The sequence below is a fragment of the Ambystoma mexicanum genome, chromosome 6p (assembly GCF_040938575.1).
Source record: "Ambystoma mexicanum isolate Mex_15411 chromosome 6p, UKY_AmexF1_1, whole genome shotgun sequence".
Lineage (NCBI taxonomy): Eukaryota > Metazoa > Chordata > Amphibia > Caudata > Ambystomatidae > Ambystoma > Ambystoma mexicanum.
In genome coordinates this window covers 333,231,129-333,254,892 of record NC_090935.1, presented here as the reverse complement: position 1 = coordinate 333,254,892, position 23,764 = coordinate 333,231,129, and the positions used below count along the sequence as shown (strand labels likewise).

Genomic DNA, 23,764 nt, shown 5'->3' with positions numbered 1-23,764 from the left:
TAATGGCTTGGCAGGTGAAGAACGGTGGTCTGGAGGGTTGCCCAGAGCAATGCCAGTGGTTAAGATTCATTCTAAACCTTCCAGCCATCACCTCTTTGTTTTTGCTTTGTCACCCCGAGTGGGACGGGTATGCCCAGACCAGGGTCCCGTGCCTGCTGGGCCTAGAGACCCAAGCTACTCCTCACTGATGAGCCCCAACAAGGGCGAAACATGTTTGGAGATGTTTGTGGTCTCATGCAGAAGGGATGTGACTTAGCAGTTCAGGCTGGACTGCCCCTTTTGGGGTGGGGCCAAGCCTGATTTGCATATGGTCTTTCCCCTTCTGTAATGGCTTGGCAGGTGAAGAACGGTGGTCTAGAGGGTTGCCCAGAGCAATGCCAGTGGTTAAGATTCATTCTAAACCTTCCAGCCATCACCACTTTGTTTTTGCTTTGTTACCCCGAGTGGGACGGGTATGCCCAGACGTGGGTCCCGTGCCTGCTGGGCCTAGAGACCCAAGTTACTCCTCACTGATGAGCCCCAACAAGGGCGAAACATGTTGCGGGATGCTTGTGGTCTCGTGCAGAAGGGATGTGACCTAGCAGTTCAGGCTGGACTGCCCCTTTTGGGGTGGGGCCAAGCCTGATTTGTATATGGTCTTTCCCCTTCTGTAATGGCTTGGCAGGTGAAGAACGGTGGTCTGGAGGATTGCCCAGAGCAATGCCAGTGGTTAAGATTCATTCTAAACCTTCCAGCCATCACCTCTTTGTTTTTGCTTTGTCACCCCGAGTGGGACGGGTATGCCCAGATGTGGGTCCCGTGCCTGCTGGGCCTAGAGACCCAAGCTACTCCTCACTGATGAGCCCTAACAAGGGCAAAACATGTTTGGGGATGCTTGTGGTCTCGTGCAGAAGGGATGTGACCTAGCAGTTCAGGCTGGACTGCCCCTTTTGGGGTGGGGCCAAGCCTGATTTGCATATGGTCTTTCCCCTTCTGTAATGGCTTGGCAGGCGAAGAAAGGTGGTCTAGAGGGTTGTCGAGAGCAATGCCAGTGGTTAAGATTCATTCTAAACCTTCCAGCCATCACCTCTTTGTTTTTGCTTTGTCACCCCGAGTGGGACGAGTATTCCCAGACGTGGGTCCCGTGCCTGCTGGGCCTAGAGACCCAAGCTACTCCTCACTGATGAGCCCTAACAAGGGCAAAACATGTTTGGGGATGCTTGTGGTCTCGTGCAGAAGGGATGTGACCTAGCAGTTCAGGCTGGACTGCCCATTTTGGAGTGGGGCCAAGCCTGATTTGCATATGGTCTTTCCCCTTCTGTAATGGCTTGGCAGGCAAAGAACAGTGGTCTGGAGGGTTGCCCAGAGCAATGCCAGTGGTTAAAATTCATTCTAAACCTTCCAGCCATCACCTCTTTGTTTTTGCTTTGTCACCCGAGTGGGACGGGTATGCCCAGACGTGGGTCCCGTGCCTGCTGGGCCTAGAGACCCAAGCTACTCCTCACTGATGAGCCCCAACAAGGGTGAAACATGTTTGGGGATGCTTGTGGTCTCGTGCAGAAGGGATGTGACCTAGCAGTTCAGGTTGGACTGCCCCTTTTGGGGTGGGGCCAAGCCTGATTTGCATATGGTCTTTCCCCTTCTGTAATGGCTTGACAGGCGAAGAACGGTGTCCTGGAGGGTTGCCCAGAGCAATGCCAGTGCTTAAGATTCATTCTAAACCTTCCAACCATCACCTCTTTGTTTTTGCATGGTTCATCATTCTCCTTCTCTTTGTGAACGAGGGGCTCCCTACTCTGAATAGTCATGCAGCCTGTCATCTTGCGCTGTTCAGCTGCTTCTCTCCTCTCCTGATGGCAACCAGGTACATTTAAGTTCCTCACTAGGATGAAAAGGAAAATGGGATTGGTACAGGTCTTCAGCAGTAGGCAGTGGTGAAAACAGTTCAGCAACTGAGCCATCCACTTTAAAGGGGTCATGTATATGATTATCATGTTCAACTCCCATGTAAAGAACAAACATTGTGGATTTACAAAACAGGGCAGGTGGGATGGAATCCTGGCTTTCGGCATTCCTTGCTCAACGAAGGGGGTCACATCAAATTGGAAGCTTCTTGCCCTGTTGCCTAGAAAGGTTATTGCATAGCTGGCTCACCACTCTAGTCACAAAGGAATGGCGCCCCCTTGCCGAGAAGGGATGAATTCCCTGGTTTCTGCAGAATGCTTAAAATCACTGCAGGGAGACCACTAGCACTGCATTTTTGCCATAAACCTGAGCGGTTAACTTTGTGAAATGCAGCCAATAGATCAAAAGTAACTGCAGAAATAACATCTAATTCACCCTGCCGTTAAAATTGGCTATAGCCAGATCACAGCAAAATGTTCTAGGGACCTGATGTTACACACTATACATACAGAAGAGAGACATGCGGCCAAAATTCAACAAGAGCTTGAACTGAGTGAGAGCCTTTTTTGGCTAATCCAACAATTGTTGACGCCAAAGCTAAACTGGAGTCTGTAAACAAGGAGGTCCAAAATTTAAAAAACTTCAATCTACAGAAGAAATCTGTAATATTACAAAGTGACATTAACATCTACAAGAAAGAGCGGATGGTCCCATATCTTTTGCCCGATTTCAAATATCTCCCCTTTTCCAACTATACAGGCTCCAACAAACCAAAAAAGCATTGGGTCACTTTCTGCGAAACCAGTAGTTCCTCAGCCCACGAGGTGCTGGTAAGGAGTCAGGCAGACAAGCTTCTACCTCTGACCAAAGGTTTTTAGAATGCGGCCAACTGTGAACCAGATGTCCACCAGACGAGAGAACACAGGGTTTCCAGGGAGACTGAATTATTTTGAAGCCGGCAGGAGGAACTACCCCAGATAACCATTATAGACTTCAACCTCGCTAACATCTAACTTACCAATGCACAGTTGAGTGCGCTGTTGAAAAGCGTACATTTTGTGCCCACACAACAAGTGTCCTTAAATTAGACTGAAGTAGAATGCTTTCTTTCTTGGGCAAGGAGGCATGGAAGACACTGCAATTACCAGTTTTAGACCTAGTCCAACTTTGTTCCCAAAGATGCAGACATTCCACCAGAGATGGATGAGATTTTGGGCCTCATTACGACCCTGGCGCTAAGTGAAAAACGATGGCGGTAAAAGATTACCGCCATCGTTTTCCGCTAGGTCTGATTATGACCCCTGACCGTTAACTACGATGCCATTAGCGGCATCATAGTTAACGCTGCCGCTAACTGCACCAAGGACGCGCGCACGCGGCATCCCACACCGTAATCACCACCATGGCGGAAAGGTACGCGAATGCCGACCCAAGCGGACATGCACCTAACGCCATCACCCAGCCCGTAAAGTACCTTACCACCATGGCGCTAGTAACGCCATCGCGAACCAACCGTAAAGGGCCTTGTGCAGTGAATCCAGCTGCCACAGGTGCACAGAATCAGCAAAGGTGGAGGCAATACAGACTCAGGAAGTAGAAAAAGAGCACACCCAACCCCTTCCCAGACCCAGTCACACTCCACAATGATACCAATAGGACTAGCAATGTTGGGGCAGGAGGACCTGATAGCAATGCAAGTGCTACAACTTCAACTACAACAACAACAACAACAACAACAGGCTGCACAGAGGAGACGCAGGAGGAGAAGGAGGGCAAGGCAGGGCCAGCAAGCCCCACCAGCACAGCCAGTGCCACCACAGAGGCAGCCCCCAATCCCACGCATCAGAGCCAGTCCATTCAACCTCACCGCTGAGCAGATCCACACCCTGTTCCGACTGGACCGGGACACCATCACTACCATTGTGGACATGATACACAACGACATTGTCAGCATGATTGAAACACCCACCGCCATCCCCCCCTACTGAAGGTAGTGTCTGTGCTCCACTTCCTGGCCACAGGCACCTACCAGCACACAGTGGGGCACTTGCATGGCATATCACAACCATTATTCTCACGTGCACTGATCCAAGTGCTCGATGCCCTCCACAAGCACACAGACAACCACATCTCATTGCCACGGTCTGCCCAGGAGATTGCTAACACCAAAGTGGGTTTCCATGCACTAGCTGGCATACCTGGTAGCATTGGTGCCATCGACTGCACCCATGTGGAATTGGTGGTCTCACATGCCATGGAGGTACCGTACCGTAACCGTTAACTATCTAACCAATCAACGTGCAAATGCTCTGTGACTCCAACAGGATCTTCACACATTGTTGTGCCCGATTCCCCGGATCAACCCATGATTCAATGGTCCTGAGGAACTCCACAATACCACGCTACATGGAGCGACATGCAGGCCCAAGATCCTGGCTACTCGGTGAGTCTAATGTCATGACCATGGAAATGCGAAGTGGGTAGGTGATCGACGTACCAATGCATACTTCACCTGGCAGAAAGGGGGGGATGATGCATACTTCACCTGGCTGTGGCTAGCAGTAGCCAGACCATACCCTGAGGCAGCACTTACGTCATCTGACAACTGTATACATGATGCCTGACCTAAGCAGCCCTAACATGGGAATGAAGGTGTGTCCCAACCATGACACAACCATCTGCAAGTGTATTGTACAAAATGTGACAACATTGACTCCAACGAATAGCAGCTACATGCACGTCACCAAACACCATCTACTGATAGGCCTGTCCCCCATAGCTGCGCACAAAGGAGGCACATGACGGACAGGAACATCAATACACCACAACTCAGACAGCAAGGCCCACAAACTGTCCACATTGACATCAGTATTGTTCACTGGGGTCATAATGTGCCAGACATCAATGTTGCAATCATGTGAGCGTTGACCTCACAGAACACGTGCCAGGTCACCTGAAATACGGCCTGAAAGGACACAGTGGATGTGCACTCACAAGGCACTTGTCACCCCTTCATTGTGACTTGGCATGCAAAACAGTACATGAGAGCCATGAACATATACCGGTTGCATAGTGTGAATCCATTAGTGCGACTAAAAGTGGTGCAAAGTAACAGTCTAATGCAAGGCATGGCGTCACGTCATGTTCAGTAATCATTCTCATCCCTGACACATACATTGTTGTCCACTTACAGGTGATGCAGGCTATCCCCTGAAGAGGTGGCTCCTTACACCAGTCCGGAACCCACAGAACCAGCATGAGGAGGACTTCAACCGTGCCCATGCACGTACCCGTGTGGTACCCGTGTGGTGATTGAGCCGGCATTCGGCCTACTGAAGGCACGTTTCCGCTGCCTCTGCAGGTCTGGCGGGGCACTCCTGTACCGCCATGAGAAGGTTGCGAAGATTGTGATGAGGGTGGGGATGGTGCAGCACCTCAAGGAGGCAGCGATGCACAGGAGGGGCGTGAAATGCGTCAGAATCTCATTGACCATTGACCAATGCTTCTAGCACACACGTCGTGTGCGTGTGACATGGAGAGGGCACTAAGGCCAATGTGTGTGTCTTGAAAATGCACACTGCAGACTATTCAACAATAAAGCACACATACGCAATGAGCAATGTCCACACATATGATTTGTGCAAAATGAAAAAGTGTATTGTGATTTCAAAAAGGAATGACACACCCCCTCCACCCTCCCACCTCCCCCCTGAACACCCCGACACACCCCCTCCACCCTCCCACCTCCCCCCTGAACACCCCAACACACCCCCTCCACCCTCCCACCACCCCCCTGAACACCCCAACACACCCCCTCCACCCTCCCACCTCCCCCCTGAACACCCCAACACACCCCCTCCACCCTCCCACCTCCCCCTGAACACCCCAACACACCCCCTCCACCCTCCCACCACCCCCCTGGAATCCCTATGAAGGTGTGGTACTGTCTGTGCAGCAGTGTGTGAAGGAGTCCTGCTCAACTGTACAGCCACTACTGACAGTCCCCTCCCCAGACCCCCGGGGCACCCCTGCCCGTGCTGCACAGATTCCTCCCAGATCTGTGGATGGGGCTGCTCTGTGCCGAGCTGGTTGATGAGGAGGGTCCTGGCTGCACGATTGGACGCGTGTCCCTAATGGCCTGTACTAGTTCTGTGAGGACGTGCCGCACAGCAGCGAGCTCTGTACAGATATCCTTTGTGGAGGACTCAATGGCATCCGTGACTCGGTCCGCACTTCTCTCCATGGCAACACTTGCACCCCCACACTCTGCTACGTGTTCATTAAGGAGGGTGGATAGCTGCTGCTGGCGGGTGACTATCTCTTGCAGGGTCTGCTGGTTGCGCTGGCTCATGGCCAGTGGCATTGCCATGTCCATTGGGCTGCTCGCCTCAGGCTGCGGGGATGGGGTGGCTGGCCAATCCTCGGCCTCCGAATGCCACTGTGTGGCATCCGCCTGCAGGGGGCTTAGGGATGTGTGGGGGGAATGTGGGTGGGCAGTGGGGCTTCCATCATCGATGTCCTCGATGCTCCCTGCCTCACTGTCTGAGGATGCTGCTATGGCAGCAATTTCCCCCAGGGTGCTGCTCGCAGCGGAGCCTGTCCCTTCGGTGGGCACAATTGTTGACGTGTGCGGTGCTGCTGCTGCATCTCCGATGACTGTTGTGGTGGCTGTCACTGGCCTGGCCTCTTCCCCTGGCAGGGTTTGTGGCTGCTGGTGTGTTTTTCCAGGGACGGCTGAGGTGGAGGCTTGCGGCCTTGCCACTGTTGTCCTGGCCCTCTTGGTGGCTCTGGAGGCAGTGGTGTCCTCATCCTGGAGGTCTGAATCAGAGCCTGTGGTGGAGCAAAGGTGGGATACTGTTATTGATGGGTCTGCGGACATTGGCCGTGCATTGTGATGAGTGACATCTTAACAGTAGGTACATGCAGAACATTTCCGGCAGGGGCATACAGGTTTTGTGCCTTTTGTGTGGAAGTTGCATGGTGGTATGTGGGTGCCAGCAGTTAGGGTGTGCATGCTGCATGTGTGCAGGGTGTATTCCGGATGTGTCTGTGGGCATTCTCCTGCCGATGTGTTGCATATGCACTATGGGTCAACATGGTACTTCACATGATTGAACTTTGTTGCTTTTAGCATGGCTTGATTTGGCCACCTACCTGCATCTCCAGATGTCGGGACTCCTCTCTCCATCCCTCCGACTCCTTAGATGCTCTCCATCCCAATGGTGGAGGCACATATTTCTTCCCATGCCTGAAGCTTGATGGGGGATTCTGATCCACCCCCGGTTGCCGTCCCCAGGTTCCGGTTTGCTGAGCGTATGCTCCGGACCCGTAGCCTCAGATCGTCCCAGCGCTTCCTGCACTGCTGTGCAGTGCGGGGTACGGCCCCCACCGCACTGACACGCTGTGCCACCAAGGCCCATATGGCCTTCTTTTGGACTATTGCCGGCCTGGTCATCTGCGTGGAAAATACTACTGCAGCATTGTCCTGCAGTGTCTCGGCAAGCATGGTGAGCTCCTCACGTGTAAAGTGGTCCTGGCGCTGCCGGTCGCATGCCTTCTTCACAACTTTCAGCATTTATGGGTGGGTAGTAGGGTGGGTGATGGGTTTGGAAAGGTTTCAGGGTCGGATCTGGTATGGTTGGGGAGGATGGCAATGGATTGTGTTTTTAAAGATCGCCGCCGTGCTCCTTCCCGTTCCGCCGCGATGACGCTACTTCCGCTTCCGCTTAATTGCGGTCACCGCTAATTACGGTCACCACTATGATGGGTGGCGGTAGTGCACCATGCGCAGCGTACGATGCCGGTAGGGGCCATTTTGGTGTCTTTTACGGCATCGCGTTCTTTGCATTACCGCCATGGCATAATGTACGTGCGCGATGGGTCGGAATGTGCCGCACTTTACGGCATCCGGCCATGGCGTAAACCTTAATTACGCCATGGCGGTAATGTTCGGTACTTAGCGCCAGGGTCGTAATGAGGCCCTATATCTTTTGAGAAGACGGTGCTGAACGAGTTACCAGAAATTTTTGAAAACTGTAACTTGGGCAGGTACAGCAATATGACCAGGGGCAAAAAAGATGTCCTTAGGGCAAAAAGATGTCCTTAGGAGCATGGTATCAAGCAAAGATCTGGTAACCAAACCCACCAATAAGGGCAGTGGTATTTTCCTAATGGACACTTGCATGTACTGTTATATGGTCAGAGCCCTGTTGGAGAATGAGGCCCACTAACAGATCCCACATATACCTTATATCTACAATATTGGAACTTTGCAAGCAAGGCTTAGTAGAGGTCTTTCTCACAAGGGAGAAAGTTGAATTTTAGACTCCAACAGATTGTAGAGTTCCCACGATATATGCACTCCTCTAAATGCATCAATCTGCTACCAATCCTCAATGAAGAACGGTTGTGTCACTTTGTGGTTACATTCTGGAACCGATTGGGCAGCATATAGATCGAGTTTATCAACCACTGGCGATCAACACCAGGTCATTCCTGTGAGATTCAACATATGTCATTAATTCTTTTGAAGGAATGTCTTTTGACCCTAACAATATATTGGTAACACTTGATATTGCAGCATTGTATACCATCATCCCACAGAATGAAGCACTTAGGGTCATGCAGAATAGATTGGATGCCAGACCCCTGCTGCAAGTGATTACAACCACTTTCATCATTGCTCTACTTGAAATTGCCCTCTGCAACAAATTCTTTGTCTTTGAAACAACACTATTCCTCTAAAAGCAAGGCACTGCCATGGGTGCGTCATTTGCCCCAAGTTTGGCAAACATTTTCATGGCTGAGTTCGAGTAACTTCTGATCTTTCACAACAAACCACATTCAACTTCCATAACACTGGCATCGATATATAGATGATATTATTTTCATTTCGGTGGGTCTGGAACAAGGGCTGTTGGAGTTTGTAGGCTGGCTAAATCCGTGCTATCCCCATTTGGAATTCACAAGCAACTTCAGTAGGCACCAAATACCATTGCTGGATAAGCCATAAGGAGGGGGTGATATACACTTGTCTTTTCCAGAATCCTACGGACAGAAACACACTTCTGCTTTATGACATTCAGCATCCAAGGACTCTACATTATGGACAATTTCTTAGATCAAGAGGGAATTGCACACACCTATGTGATTTCTAGGACGAGGTTCAAAATCTGAGATTGGGACAGGGCAGGTATCCCCATAAGATAGTGAAACGTGCTGCGAAAAGGGCCCGCTTTACCACCGTGATGCACTTCTGGCCCCTAAAGAGCCTGCCAAACCCACAGATAGACAAATCAGTACCACTACCTTTTCACCCCAAACAAATCAAATACGCAAATTGGTTAGGAAATATTTGTGCCTGGCTACCTCGACATGATGCACATCACAAATGCTACTGTTTGCACTTAACTGGAGCCCTAATATAAGGGACACATTGGTCCACTCAAGATTTCGATCTGAAGATGATGCAGTACAAGATACAGGTGTCCCACACAGGGGTATCAGGGCACCATCCATGCAGTAGCTGTGCAGTTTGCACCTTTACCAAGAGAGCCACTTTGTTTTCATACCGCCATGTAAACTGCACCCTACGCCAGTTTGCCAATTGTAATTCTAAGAACGTGATTTACATCATTTTATGTCACTGCAATTTGCTTTATGTGGACATGACAATGAGGAAGATCGGAACCCTGATTGGGGTACACCGCAGTAGGATCAGTAAAAACACAGTCAATGCACCGTTTGTACAACATTACAAGGAACATAACCATGAGTCGGATGACATCACATGGCCAGAGATAGACCAATTGAAACCTGATCTGTTTGCTTTTCCAAACCATGTCAACCTTTCAAAACTGAAACAGACTTGCATCCATTGCTTAAGGACTCACATTAATGGTCTGAACAATGGGATCCAATGGTCAGCCCTAATTACCTAACCAGAACAGAGACACACCATTGTCTAGACCCTGACGATTTTCCATGTCTTTAGGAAACATAGTGCCATGGGCTGAGTGAGTCTCCCCGCAGGCAGACACCTCCACATGGCACACCCTCAGCCCCCATCACCCATCACCCCACCCTACAGGCAGCCCCTCCACATAGAACACCCCCAGCCCAGCCCCCATCACCTGTGATGCCACCCTGTAGGCATCCTCCTTCACATGGGACACCCCAGCCCCATCACCCATGATGCCATCCTTCAGGCAGCCCCCTCCACATGGGACACCCCCAGCCCCATAACCCATGATGCCACCCAGCAGGCAGTCCACTCCACATGAGACCCCAGTCCCATCACCTGTGATGTCACCCTGCAGGCAGCCCCCTCCACAAGGGACACCCCCAGCCCCCATCACCCGTCATCCCACCCTACAGGCAGCCCCCTCCACATGGGACACCTCATCACCTGTGACGCCTCCCTGCAGGCAGCCCCCTCCACATGGGACACCCCAGCCCCGATTACCAGTGATGCCACTCTGTAGGCAGCCCCCTCCTCTTGGGACACCCAAGCTCAGCTCCCACCACCTGTGATGCCACCCTGCAGGCAGCCCCCTTCACATGGGACACCCCCAGGCCCCATCACCTGTGATGCCACCTTGTAGGCAGCCCCCTCCATGTGGGACACCCCAGCCCTCATCACCTGTGATCCCACCTTGCAGGCAGCCCCTCCTTTTGGGGAACTCCAGCCCCCATCATCAGTGATGCCACCCTGCAGGCAGCCCCCTCCACATGGGACACCCCAGCCCCCATCACCCATCACCCCACCCTGCAGGCAACTCCCTCCACATGGGACAACCCCAGCCCATCCCCCATCACCCATAAACCCACCCTGCAGGCAGACCCCTCCACATAGGACACCCCCAGCCCCTATCATTCCGTGGATTTCAATTGCACCAAACATTTCGGCTTACCACAAGTGGTAACCTACATGTCACCAAAATGGCATGTTTTCAAAGAGCAGGAGGGGGAAGGCCGTCCCCCTAGAACAGACTAGATTACAATGGTATAATCACCATCTAGAAGGGACTATGATACTGTTTTGTCCATCTTTATAATCTTCCTTCCTTGACTACAGCAATCAAAGAGCCACAGGCAGTATGTGGCTTTCTCCGATATGGACTTTATACACATCATTTTGCCCCTCTGCTGCGCACTGGCAGCGCTACACTTGACACTACTACAAGTGCCAAACAGCAGGAAGAGCAAGGCCTCCTTGTTGCTCACTCTGTCCTATGTTCCATTGCTAATTGTCAACAACTTGAGCCCCACGAGCAATGTTACTCATCTACTGTGGGGGCCCTCCGATTTTGATTTAGGGGTTAATTGTTCATTATCCACACACCACCTCAAGATGGCCACCATGGTAGCCAGCACCGCAGTACTGGGCGAGCGGAGGACACCTCAACATCCAATCATGGTCCCCATTATGCAGTCACAGCGGGTTTCCAGGACAACATGGCGACACCTCATTGCAGGCTACTGACCGGTAGAGTTGTGTTCTGCAGATGCTTGCAGTACAGCAGGCATTAAACTATTCTGAAATCACCACTGAAACTCAGACAGTGTTGGCTATGGCTGCGACACCAAGGGTTCAAACTATGTCCCACTTAGGTGAACTTCACTTACGAGGTCCGAGCTAAACAAGCAATATGGGTACTCACATCTATCTTAAGAGGTGAGCCTCTATTACTGACATAGGCATTTGAGCGAGATGCAATACATTCACCGAGTATTTTTTACTTTAGGTGCTCAACGTGTAATCCACATGCGGCCAGCCTCCACATGCTGCTGCTGCTGGGACAGGGCACATATCTAACAACTTAGCAGGCTTAGCCTGCTGTCTGACCCAGCACCAAACAAGGTTTTCAGGTGAGGTCTGTGCCTTTGATGCACCTGGGGAGACAAGTACTTGGTTTACATGCATACATGAGCGCGGGGAAACAGGCAGCATGCAGGTTCCCCTTTTGGCACCATCACAATTGGCAAATGGCTTATCTGGTATGACATCTTGGTTGTAGCACTTTCCATGGGAACCCAGTGGAAGGGGGCACCGGGGAGTGCAGATATCAACATACTGGTTGGTTTATGTCTCTGAAACCAGTTGTGCAACATAGGTTGGCGTTGACTTACAATTTGACTCTCCAGATCTACCAGCTAAACAATACTCTACTTCTATCGTCCAGGCTTCTGCCTTTGCCTATAGTATCATGGAACCTCACTACACAGATTGATTGAATAAGTACATTTTGAGATACATCCACTAGCTCAAAAAAGGCCTATCTATCAACCTTCATATGTTGGTTGCAATACTCTAAACACAACCACATGTAAGAACTTTCTTTCAGGAATGTTACAAATGATTGACGTCATCAGTGATAGTCATCAAAATTGCCATTTGTGATGCCATCCTTGCGGTCCTAGGTGCTAGTCTAAGCAGTGCACAGTAGGGGCAAGCGTTATTGTTGTATAGCTTACCCTAACTGCCAATGTATTTATCAATGTTTTTGCTGTAAACATAACACTCTTTATGTCTGTCCCCAGGTTATATTGATGTGGGCCATATTCCGAAAGGTGCCAGAGATATCCGGATTATAGAATTGGCGGAGGCAGGAAATTTCCTTGCACTGCGAGGTGAAGATCCGGAAAAATACTTCTTGAATGGTGGATTCATCATTCAGTGGAATGGAGACTATAAGATTGCAGGAACTACTTTCCAATATGACAGGACTGGAGATTTGGAAAACCTGACAGCGTCTGGGCCCACCAACCAGACCCTCTGGATACAGGTAATCTGACCGTTTTTTTACTTTTTGATTATTTTACATAGTGTTAGGGTACAGAAGTAAGGCTCGGACACAATGTTTGCAGGATTTTGAATAAAGACTTCTGTTAATAGTAAGTTGGTTGGCAAATGTCTCTCTATCCCTAACGTTAAGAGGGGTTTCCCGACCTCAAAGAAAACTAATGAGATTGTCAGGAAGTCTGAAACTAAAAAGTCTGTCACTGTCGGGTCCCAAAAACCTATTTTATATTGAGATTTCTTTATTGTTTTTCTTGAACTTCTTATTTTCAATCTCTCGTGTGGGTGTGAGTTCCAGACTCACAATACTTTATGCAGCCTGTTTGGCTCCTGTTTTAAGCATGTGGTTATCTTGTGAAAACAAAAAGATGATATCGAGGCTGAGTACCCCAAAAGGAAATACACCGAACACTGGTTACAAATGAACATACAAAGATCTTTATTTTATACTGAACGGTTTCAAAGGGAAAAGCAACAGATAGCTATCGGCCCTGAGTACAACACAGCGAACTCCAGCGTGGTTCGGTATGCTCAATGAGTGCGACTGTACATTAGAATAGTCGCACTTTATATACCTTCGAAAACATGATGGTCAACCCATTTCCCAGTTAATATTAGTTAATGCATTACAGATCTTGGGTTCGTGCCAAGTTAACACATCTGTACACTTAGGGTTTACCTTCAATGTATTCACTAACAAGCCTTACTGGCAACAGTATATTTTAGGATTTCATGTTAAGCCTTCTAAACAGTTTTATACAATGTAGTCAAGCAAGCGTTCACATTTCAGTATTTGAATACATTGTGTTTTATATATGCTCATGGATTAGCTTTGTTCACTTGTGTATAGAGGATTACTTGAACCAACAAAGGACAAGGTCTCAGTTCATGACCCCAACATGTAGCCTGCAGGCAAGTTATACGTTAGTTTATACACAGAGGTCAAGACGGCCATGTTGTATTCAAAATGACATTGTCCACCATCTTAAAACACAGGGTGACTTTAGAGGGAGAATCTAAAATGGCGGATAGATCTAAAATGGCGGCTTACACTGATCTAAGGTCATGTCCTTGCAACGTGGATTTTACTCGCAAGTTGCTTTTAAGCAACTTGCCATAGGCCAATATACATATATTCATACAGTATAGGAGGCACAATATAATTTCCCGTTCGACAATCTCTTATGTTATTTCTTGGGGTCACAGACCATTCTGGCTTCAGATGGGTGAGAGTAGTCCCAGACTTGCAATGTTGAGTTATCTCTGTTTGGTTCACTTCCAACCAAGTCAGCAAATCTGCTTTACTTGCTTCAGGGTCGCAAGGCCCTTCTAAATATGCAATTGTCTCTTGTTTGCTTCAGGGTCCCAGACCCTTCGAAATATGTGTGTCTCTTGTTTATTTTAGGGTGCCATACCATCTCTGTTATTAAGGTCCAAGGCCCTCTTTCTCTTGGGTGCGGTCCCAGGCTTGCAATGTTGTGTTGCATCCACTTGGTTCACTCTCCTACCAAGTTTGCAACTTTCTCTCATATGTTTCAGGGTCCCAGACACTCTTGGTTTTGGGTGTGGGTCCCAGACTCACACAGTTGCGTTGTATCTGTTTGGCTCACTATTCTGTCAAATATACAACTTTTATTCACTTTAAGGTCCCAGACCCTCACCGATATTAGTGTCCCAGACCCTCTCTTTCTTGGTTGCGTGTCCCAGACTGGCACCGTTCTGTTGTATCTGCTTGGTTCACTCTCTTGCCAAGTATACAATGTTCTTTGTTTGGTGTAGCGTCCCAGACCCTCTTTCTCCAGCTCACTAAGCTTACCCCTAGTCTTCAAAGGACCTCTTACAGCTCCTGGGTGACCCGCGTAACTGTTTTCCTTCTTCGTGGCAGTACTGAGGTCTCTAGGCAGTTGTCTCCTTCCAGGAGGCTCCGGCAGTGTTCTGTCATCCAGTGGAGTCTGGAGCATCCCTGCAGACTAAGGCCTTTCTCTGGTCGTGCTTTCTGTTCCTTCCACGCCTCGTCTCTCACCAGGTTTCCTCTTCAGGCGACTGCTCTCCCTTTCTCCCTTTCTCACATCCCTCCAACACTTTTGTTTGAGGCTGAGCTTGAACTGCATTGGAATTCCACCATTGGACTGATGTATTCCTTCCTGCTAATAGCTGGCATTTGGAGTAATCCTTGAACTTCTTCATGGTAGTACTATCTTTCAAGCTACGTTCAAAATATGTTCTATTATTTGGTTTTTAAATGCTGTTAAGAAGGTCAGTTTGCCTATATGCATAATGGTTTGTGTTGTCTGGTTTTTCTCTGTTATTTTGTAGGTCAGTTTGGCTAAATACATAATTCTTTGTGTTGTCTTAGTTTTCAATATTGTCATGTAGGCTGATTTGGCTACATGCACAATAGTCAACATTATCTGGTCCCTCAGTATTGTCATGTAAGTTAGTTTGGCCAACTTGATAACAGTATATATTGCCTGCATTTGGGGAAAGAGGCAGAAGGACTTAGAGTTGTAAAAGTGGTTGGATATGGAAAAGCGGGTTGATTCTGTATTCTTGGATGATCATTGTCCCCAATCACATAAGGGAACTCCCAAATCAGGCGATTTTCTGTTGGAGTACCACCCCCAAAGGCACTATTGTTCTGAGGACGTACTACACCTGACCCCATGGGAAAGGTCTCCACTTTGGGACTAAGAGGTGACATCCCCAGATGTGTGACAATAGCTACAGATTGCATCCTCTTCTGTTAAAAACATTGAATATTTTTGTGTTTCCTTGTATTCTGACTTTCCACTTTGCCGTGTGAGACTCGATCGAACATTAATGACATGTCTGAAGTCTTATAGCACATCTCAAGGCTTGAAAGGTATTATTCCTAGTATGTTTGTACTTGAAAATATCAGTTTAACCTTGTGCTTTAAAAAAAAGGCTCCTCTCTGATATACATGTCTCAATTTAATTACATAACTATAGACTCTTTGTCATGATGATACTCCCCTTCCTGTCCTGTCTTCTTAGCAAAAAACAGCAGGCATACGCAGACTTTTAGTACTGCTTTACATCATAAATCTGGGTCTGCATATGCCACCTTGCAAAGCCATGTTGGGTACAAAGTTTGCTCTGCATGAAGGTGACCCTCATGACACAGGTGGGTTGGGATGTAGTAAAAGGTATCGGAGGGTGAAGTGCACGTTTATGAAAAGCCTATTGAACTGTTACAATAATATAGAACCTCTACTATGACATTACAGTTGTGAACTGGTTAACATGACATTTTAAGTTGACAGGCTGAAAGGACCAAGGGAATTTGCATTAGGCACCAGAGAAGTGCTAGCAACATATATGGAAGAATATTCGAGGCGATAAAATAGGAATTCAAAATAAAGAACTGCTTGCAAATCCTGGTACTCAGATGAATACTAAAGAATATATATTTGATTAATCTTTGAGTCATATTTAAGACTCACACAAAGGGCATTTCTGCCTCAGTTCAGATCTTTGAAATTAAAGCACACATGTGACTATAAGGGTTCTGAAAAAACAACAATTGAAGACTAAATAGTGAACATTTTTGACCAAAGTAATTCTGCCATCTTCAAGCTACACCTAGCCAGTAAATGCTCTATGCATCATAATCAGATGGCTGCATCCTAAAAAGATGGCGTCTCACATTCTCTATGTAACTGATGTGGTAGAAATGACTGAAAGGGTTGTTCAGAGGTTTTCACCCCTTCCAAATCTCTTCTCATTGGATTCAACATGCAGCGTGGTCCTGTTTTCTGATCACCAAAGTTGAGCTTTATTTCAATGGACTGTGCTTGTGTTACCTGGGAAAATCAGGCACAGTCAGTATGAATAGATAAGGGAATGTTTGTCTTGTTGGCACTATTTCTGATCTCGGCTGTGGGTATCACTGTGGATTGCCAGATGCGCAGTTGAAAGAGAGGTGAACCCTGGTATCTCTCTGGCTCCGAGGCTTCTCACGGATGCATGAAGTGACTGAAAAGAATCCATCATGAGCAGCCTGCAGCCATTGACATGGAAGCAGACAGGATGGTTCTACTGGATTCTCATGGATGTAAATAACAGACTATTTGGTAAAATTAGGGAGAAGTGAGTCCTCACTGACTAACTACATGCGAAAGGCAGGAGACACTGAGGAAATTGTCTACTAGAATGTTGAATATGAGCTGCAAGGAAATTGGTTATCAATTCTGCTTATTTTACAAAACCTCTATACTCCTAGAGTGATCATTAATAGTTTTTGCTCGAGTACTATCACCCTGACTTCACTCCTGACAATTGCCAGTTCTTACACAGGACCATCACCTGGGAATAAGGTAGCTAAACGTGTTATTGATTACTTAAAGTCACTCAACCTAAAGAATTATACCTGTGAAGTTCAACACAACTGATCTCAAACTTGACAAGGATATTGCTAGCGTTTCCTGGTCCATGATGTTTGTGAGAGAGATGAAAAGAAGATATTCCACTTTAATTTCCAACATTTGGACTGTCTCACTAGTAAATATGGACTGTAATGTTTATGTAAAGGTTCTGGCAGTGCACCAGACCTTCAAATGGCAGCCCATTATGCATCTAAAAAACACTTCTTGGCTTCGATGTATGAATCCAAGAATACTGAAAAACAGGTGGTGAAATAATAGGCAATGCCAATGCCATCCACAAAGCAATCTGAACAAAATATTCAGATTGCTAGTCAGCAGCAGTCAGAATAGGTGGAGTGAGACATACTTGGGCAATTGTAACAAGGTGTGTGGGAGATCAAAAATGCGAGACAGACACAAAGGTAAGGTTTTTTCCCCAAGACACAATTTTATTAACTAAAAAAGGGGTGAGACACACGTTTATCTTTCCCTAGCCTAACAAAGAGGTCCCTGCCTAACAAACTAAGACTAAAGAAAAATGACCTATTGGCCAAAAGATATCTGACCCTCACACTAAAATACAGAACAAGATCATACAAGATTTGTTTGACTGTCTTAAGTTCCACGTAGCATAAAAGGTCCTTTCCAGTCAACATGTCCTTTTACTTGGAAAAGTGAATATCGCTTTTCTTTTCTAACTGCTTGTTGATAAATCAAAACAATTGTTATTATTTCACAGTCTCTTGCTTGGCAAAACTAAAGTCTTTTCATCAAAGGTTCATCATTCTGGACAATTGTTCTGTTCTCAAAAACTCAAGCAATTGTTAGCAAATCATACTTCTTTAAATTTATTTATCTTTGTTTGTAGTAAAAAATAACTTCAATACATGTAACAACATTTAAATAATTTCATACATAAATAGCACGAGATAAAATCATTAATACTACTAAAAATGTTTTCTTAAAAGGATATTCTCCCTACAATTAGTGATATTGAATCGCACTGTTGTCTATCACTTAAGAATACAAAGTCTAACATCCAAAACACACAGAACCAACACATTTTTGTAAGGCTGCAAAACATTTAACACACTTGAAAATAATTTGACCAGATTTAGACAGCATTCAACATCTACTGTTCTTATTTGCCCAACCACATACGTGGATATGTTAGGCAGAATTATATGCAGTACCCTTTGGGAACACCACACACAATTAAGACTACAAGTAACAGTACAAATTCACCTTTGGTACAAGCCTGTACTGCACAGTAAAGTGGTAGCGATGGCTGAGCAGCCAGACTTATCTCAAGAGTAAGTGAGCAGTATCAATAGTTACACAATCGACAGCAATTACTTTGATTCAAACAAACATTGACTCAAGGTTTCTGAGTAAAAGAATATACATTTATTTACACATCAGTTGTAAAACATTTCACTATTATTAAGCAGTAAAAAATCACGTTACTAATACACTGCACCACACGCAATGGATTCTGGACAAGTTAGGCTCAAAATGAAGTGTGAGCAAAATGGCACTCCAGTAATTCAAAAGGGAGGGAAAGACAAAGTTAGGCAGAAATTTAGTAGCACCAAAAAGTAAGTAAGCAGGGCAATCTAGAAAAAGGAACTACAGTGAGAAATTCAAATTAAAAAGGGGCCTGGCCCAAAGTGAATGGGTCAAAGTCTTTTGCTCAAGATCACACAGTTCAGGTTTGTTCGCGGTTAAGTCTTTGCCAAGAGTTCAGGACAAAGTTGGTCAGACGCAAAGTTAGTTTAAAGAATGGAGAAGGACAAGCCCTCGGATAGGCGAAAGAATTCACACACTTTCACCGCGGCTGAGTGAAACGAACAACCGAGTTAGCACAGTACCTTTCAAGAAGAAGACTGCTGTAGCTGAGGCAGAAGTTCCTGGCAGATCCTAAAGGCTCACGGTTCCTGAAGCGACTGCACTGCCCAGGGAAGAAACCAGCAGCAGAGCAAAGTGACAAATAAAAGGTGACCTCCTTAAAACGCAAGCAGGGTCCGGTCCTGCTGGCTATCCGGTTCACTGGAGCTCTGTACAGCTAATTCGACCAGGAGAGGGGGGCCTTGCTTGGAGGTTTGGTGAAATGGTTGGTCCCACCAGCTTAAGGGAAGAAGATTCCTTGCAGATCTCCTCTGTCGTTGAAGCTTGAAGATTCGGACCTGCAGCAGGGCTTCACCAGGAGGTTCAGTCGTTGTAGGGGTCCTCTTCCATCAGCTCCTCTTCGGTTCTCTAGTTCCTGTGCCGACTCTGCCTTTTCAGCCCCGGAGATCTGCTTTTCATGCAGTTTTCCCCCATTCGCAAAGCCTGGCTGTCAATCACACAGCAGGGTGGCTGTCCCGCCGGGACAGTGACCACAGCCAATCATTTCAGAGTGCGACCTGGGCCTCCAAGGATACCCTGTGCAGGGAGTCCTAAACCCCTCCCTCACATCCTGTCCCCCTCAGACATACAGGCCCCTAAGGAGGGCTTCTGTGTAGAAGCCCGCGAAAAGACAGTGAACAAAGGAACCAAACCTGGTTTGGCGCGCAGAGTAAAACACGAGAAAGACTTTTACAAAAAGAAATGGCAAATAAACCCAGCCTGAACCGTATACAAATGTATATGGTCAAGGGGGTTTAAGTTCGAGGCTACCAAGATAGCCTAAAACAATACCAAGGCAATTTAAGATAACCGCGGTAGGAAAAAATTGGTAGTTACCACTGCCACCAGCCAAGTCTTATTGAAAAGGGAACGTAAAAATGTTCCAAGAGAAACAGACAAAAAGCGATAAGTATTAACCCTTTCCAGAACTCTATGTAAGATAGTTTGTACTGGGTCTGTGGTTTTAAAAGAGACTAATAAAGTCAATGGCAACTTTACATGTTCTGGGAGACAGTAGTCAGTCCCAGAAAATGGAGTCTGAGTTGGGAACTTTAAAAGACAACCATGTGTCACTGCACTAAAGGTGCTGTGTAACACACAGTAAAAAGATGATGCCTATGGAGTAGGTGAGGCTCCACAGTCTATGAACACAAGACAATGTTAAACACACACAGCAAAACACATGTAAGAGTGGGAAAAAAGGCTCACACTCTTAACAGGTGAAAAAAAAAATCCTAAAAATTAAACAAAGCTGCTGAGGGACTCAGTAGGTAAGAGAAATTAGCGATTCTGGAGAATTCTCCCTAACAGGCTATATGTTGTATAGCGGTATAATACCCAACTTTTTTGCTATTGTTTTCCAAACGTGATAAAGTGCAATGTGCATTTGGCTTGACTCCGAATTTAAACAATAATCCCTGAAGGAGTCTGATTTTATTGATTCGTATTTGTGTACTATATACACATATAAATGGAACCGAGTTTTCTGAATTTGGTCATCATATGTTGCACTGTCTCAATGTGTTCAGGTGATTTACATAAACAACACAGTTTTGACTCCTTCGGGATACACATTTGCGACCCTCTAATTGATAATAATGGCAGTTGATTAGTTCTTAATCTTAATGAGAAGTGATGTACGGCAGGGGCTATGTAAAAGATATGTTTGCGGCTTCATGTATTTACGTATCACCTGTGCAACCTGTCCGTAACTACAGAGCGTTGTCAAGTGGCTATAGTTTTGAAGCCAATCTCCTTTGTTGACTTTTCTAGGGAATGAATCTTTAACCGTGTCAACATTCACCCACGAGTTCGAATTGGGTGTCCATTTTATGGTTCTAAAAAACTCAAGGTTTAAGGTTTCAAAATTCTTCCCATTTTACTAACATGTCGTATGCAATGCTTACCCAACGTGCTTGATAAAGGGCATGTTGGGGAAATTTTGGGAAATTTTGGACTTGATCTCGTCACAGGAGTCAGATATATTTCTTCCCCAACCGAAGTGGGGGAGAGGAGAGAGTAGAAAACGAGATATGTTTGGTATCTGTATGTGATATCAAAGTACACTTTTTCATACCTACTGCTAACACTGCTAACTACAGTTACCAGCCACCAGTAACCAGCCAGCAGAAAAATAATAACAGCAAAAACGTCACGACTAAGCTTTGGTGAACTTTCCACAGGGCCCCCAAATTTCCTAGTGAGTTTCTGGTAGGTTCATGGCTTCCAACATATCTTTCCTCCAGTCGGAATGTACCTGAATCTCCTGTAAGAGCCATACATCTTTAAGGAAGTACAGAGGCATTCAGGCAGGTCCAGGGTGATTTTTGGGAAACAAACATACAAAAAATAACTTAAAGAGCTACAGGAGTGGAGGAAAAGATTAAGGGAATTGTAGGGATTGGATGAAGCTGTGTGGGGGCTAGCAAGAAGTAAATGAGCCCTATACTGTAGAAATCTTTATGTAGCCTCAGGTCCAAGATTGAATCTTGGTATGAAAAACTCTGCCTTTCACGCTTCTAAAGTTCATCAAATTAGTAAAGTTGAAGTGGGGAATTGTAAGACTGCACATTCCTGGGTCTGCTGTTCATCATTCAGCAGACGACACGTTGTGTATAATTGAGGTTTAAATGATTGCAATATGGCAAATTCAAATAGACACAGATTCTGAGACACCTACAGGCTTTTGGTCAGTCGGGTCTGTGACCGCAGAAAGGGTAGAGAAAAAGTCAGTCACATGTCAAGCCTTCATGATGTAGACTCTGAGATTCCTTAAAGGAATACCTATGCATGCCGGTGACCTGCACATCTCTCAGAGTAACTCAAACAAAAAGAATACAGTGAAAATAGGCTGATTCATGGTTTGACTAAATCTATTAATCCAGGCTTAGTCAAGGCCCATTGATATGAACTCAGTCAATCCATATTGTATCATGGAATGTTAATGGTGATTTGCATAGTCCCTCTCTGGATTGTTTACTGGTTCTTTGACACAAGGGCTAACTTATAGCACATACCAGAGTCTAAGGATGGATGGTGTGATCAGATTGTTTTTTTGGTTTTTTTTTTTTACATTCTCCCTCATTCACCCCCATTGCTTACAGTTATATTGACTCCTTATTCGTCTGTTAAGTTGATGCAAAGAAAAGGAAATACTGGCTCTTGTTTAGTAATGACGCTTTTGGGAAAGTAGTATAATAGTGGCATAGTGGGGGAATAACTTGACAAGGAACGTTGGACAAATGATACTTAAAGATCTATTTAAAATCCAAAGTCCCTGGGATCTAATGCTTTGTATCCTCATAAACAGAGCATAGAAGCTAAAGTGAGTGTAACAATGTCACTTGGCACCAGCTACACAGCCAACCTCCTTTTGTATCAACACATGAACTTTGTAATAGTTTGAGATGCTTGGAAAAACTCTGGTTACCCTGACAATTCTGGTTACTCAGGGTAACAACAAATGTATACCCCTAGGACTAAAGCTGGAACTTCCAAACTCAAAATTCATGATCAATAACAAAGAGGATTCAATGGCTTATATATTGTTATATGTATTTATCAACGCAGTTTCCCTTTTGGACTCTCAGCTTTACATATTCCTTTTGTTAGCTCTTCTACAGCCTGGTGCTTACATATCAATGTATTTGTAAATATAGCCGTTTTTTCAATGTGTACATCATTTAAACGCGCCTCATACCTATTTACAAAAAGACACTTTTCTCCTTTAAAGCTTCTTTTTCAGGAAACCAACCCTGGAGTGAGGTATGAGTACACCATACAGAAAGCAGGATACAAGGAGAACGACACAGAAGCCGACTTCAAATGGCAATATGGAAGATGGACAGATTGCAGTGCAACGTGTGGAAGTGGTAAGCGGCAGGCACATACATCATGAACACGTTTTGTTTTATGTACCTGCCCAAGTTCAGTGTTTGATGGCATTTCAACATGCTTCCTGTTAGGAACTCGCACCAATGAATGTATTAATATGGTCTCATGGCACACACCATAGGGCTATATCGGGCTCGAAAGGATAGCTCTTGCTAATGTGTTGAGAGTAGATATGCCTATTAAACCTATTTGAAAGACGTAGGGGCTCATTATGAGTCCGGCAGTAGTTGTGTCGGTAAAAACGGCACGGTTGTCGCCAGAGTCATTTTTTTACAGGCACGCAGCAATCGGGACTTACTGGTGCATTACTGCCCCGCGGTCCCGGTAAATGGACTCTATGGGAAAGGGGAGGACGAATGCACCGGCACCATTTCTGAATGGTGCTGGTGCATCCGTCAAGTTCTGCGGGCGGGTGTCGTTCCGCCCACCAGGTCAGACCTGGCGGACGGAAAGGCTCCTGCCTGCAGAACTCGTATTTTGCCAGACCAGAAACCACAGTAACCGCAAGTTTACCGGTAATGTAGTTTCTGGACCGGCAACCTTGTAATGACCTCCGTAGTGTCTATTCCTATTCCACTTCTCTTCTTTGCTATGTTACTCTTAGTCATGAGCATCTAAATAATGTTTTAAAGGAAGAAGTGCCCAACAATATATCAGTGGCAACACAAGTGTGTCTTTTCACAATCTTACATGCCAGAATGTACACGTTTAATTGTAATCACCTCTATTTGTTGTGATTGTTTTCATTCCCATCTAAAAATGACTGAAGAATACGTTATATACTTTGAGTATGTATGAAAGTGTTTCATAGATGTTCAACACTTTAATAGCTGTACACAAATGAAATATTGACATTGTTTGGGTACAAGCAATAGCAAGTGTATGTATCATGTTTTTGTGCCTCACAGGTATA

At 46.1% G+C, this 23,764-nt stretch overlaps 1 protein-coding gene across 1 annotated transcript in view; it reads left to right on the top strand.

Moving 5' to 3' along the window:
• Positions 1–23,764, top strand: part of ADAMTS12 (ADAM metallopeptidase with thrombospondin type 1 motif 12) — a 4,001,072-nt gene that overhangs the window by 3,164,429 nt on the left and 812,879 nt on the right. The window contains exons 15-16 of the mRNA XM_069627090.1: positions 12,427–12,671; positions 22,691–22,829. Of these exons, the coding sequence (XP_069483191.1) occupies positions 12,427–12,671; positions 22,691–22,829 (384 nt within the window). The remainder of the gene's footprint in view (positions 1–12,426; positions 12,672–22,690; positions 22,830–23,764) is intronic.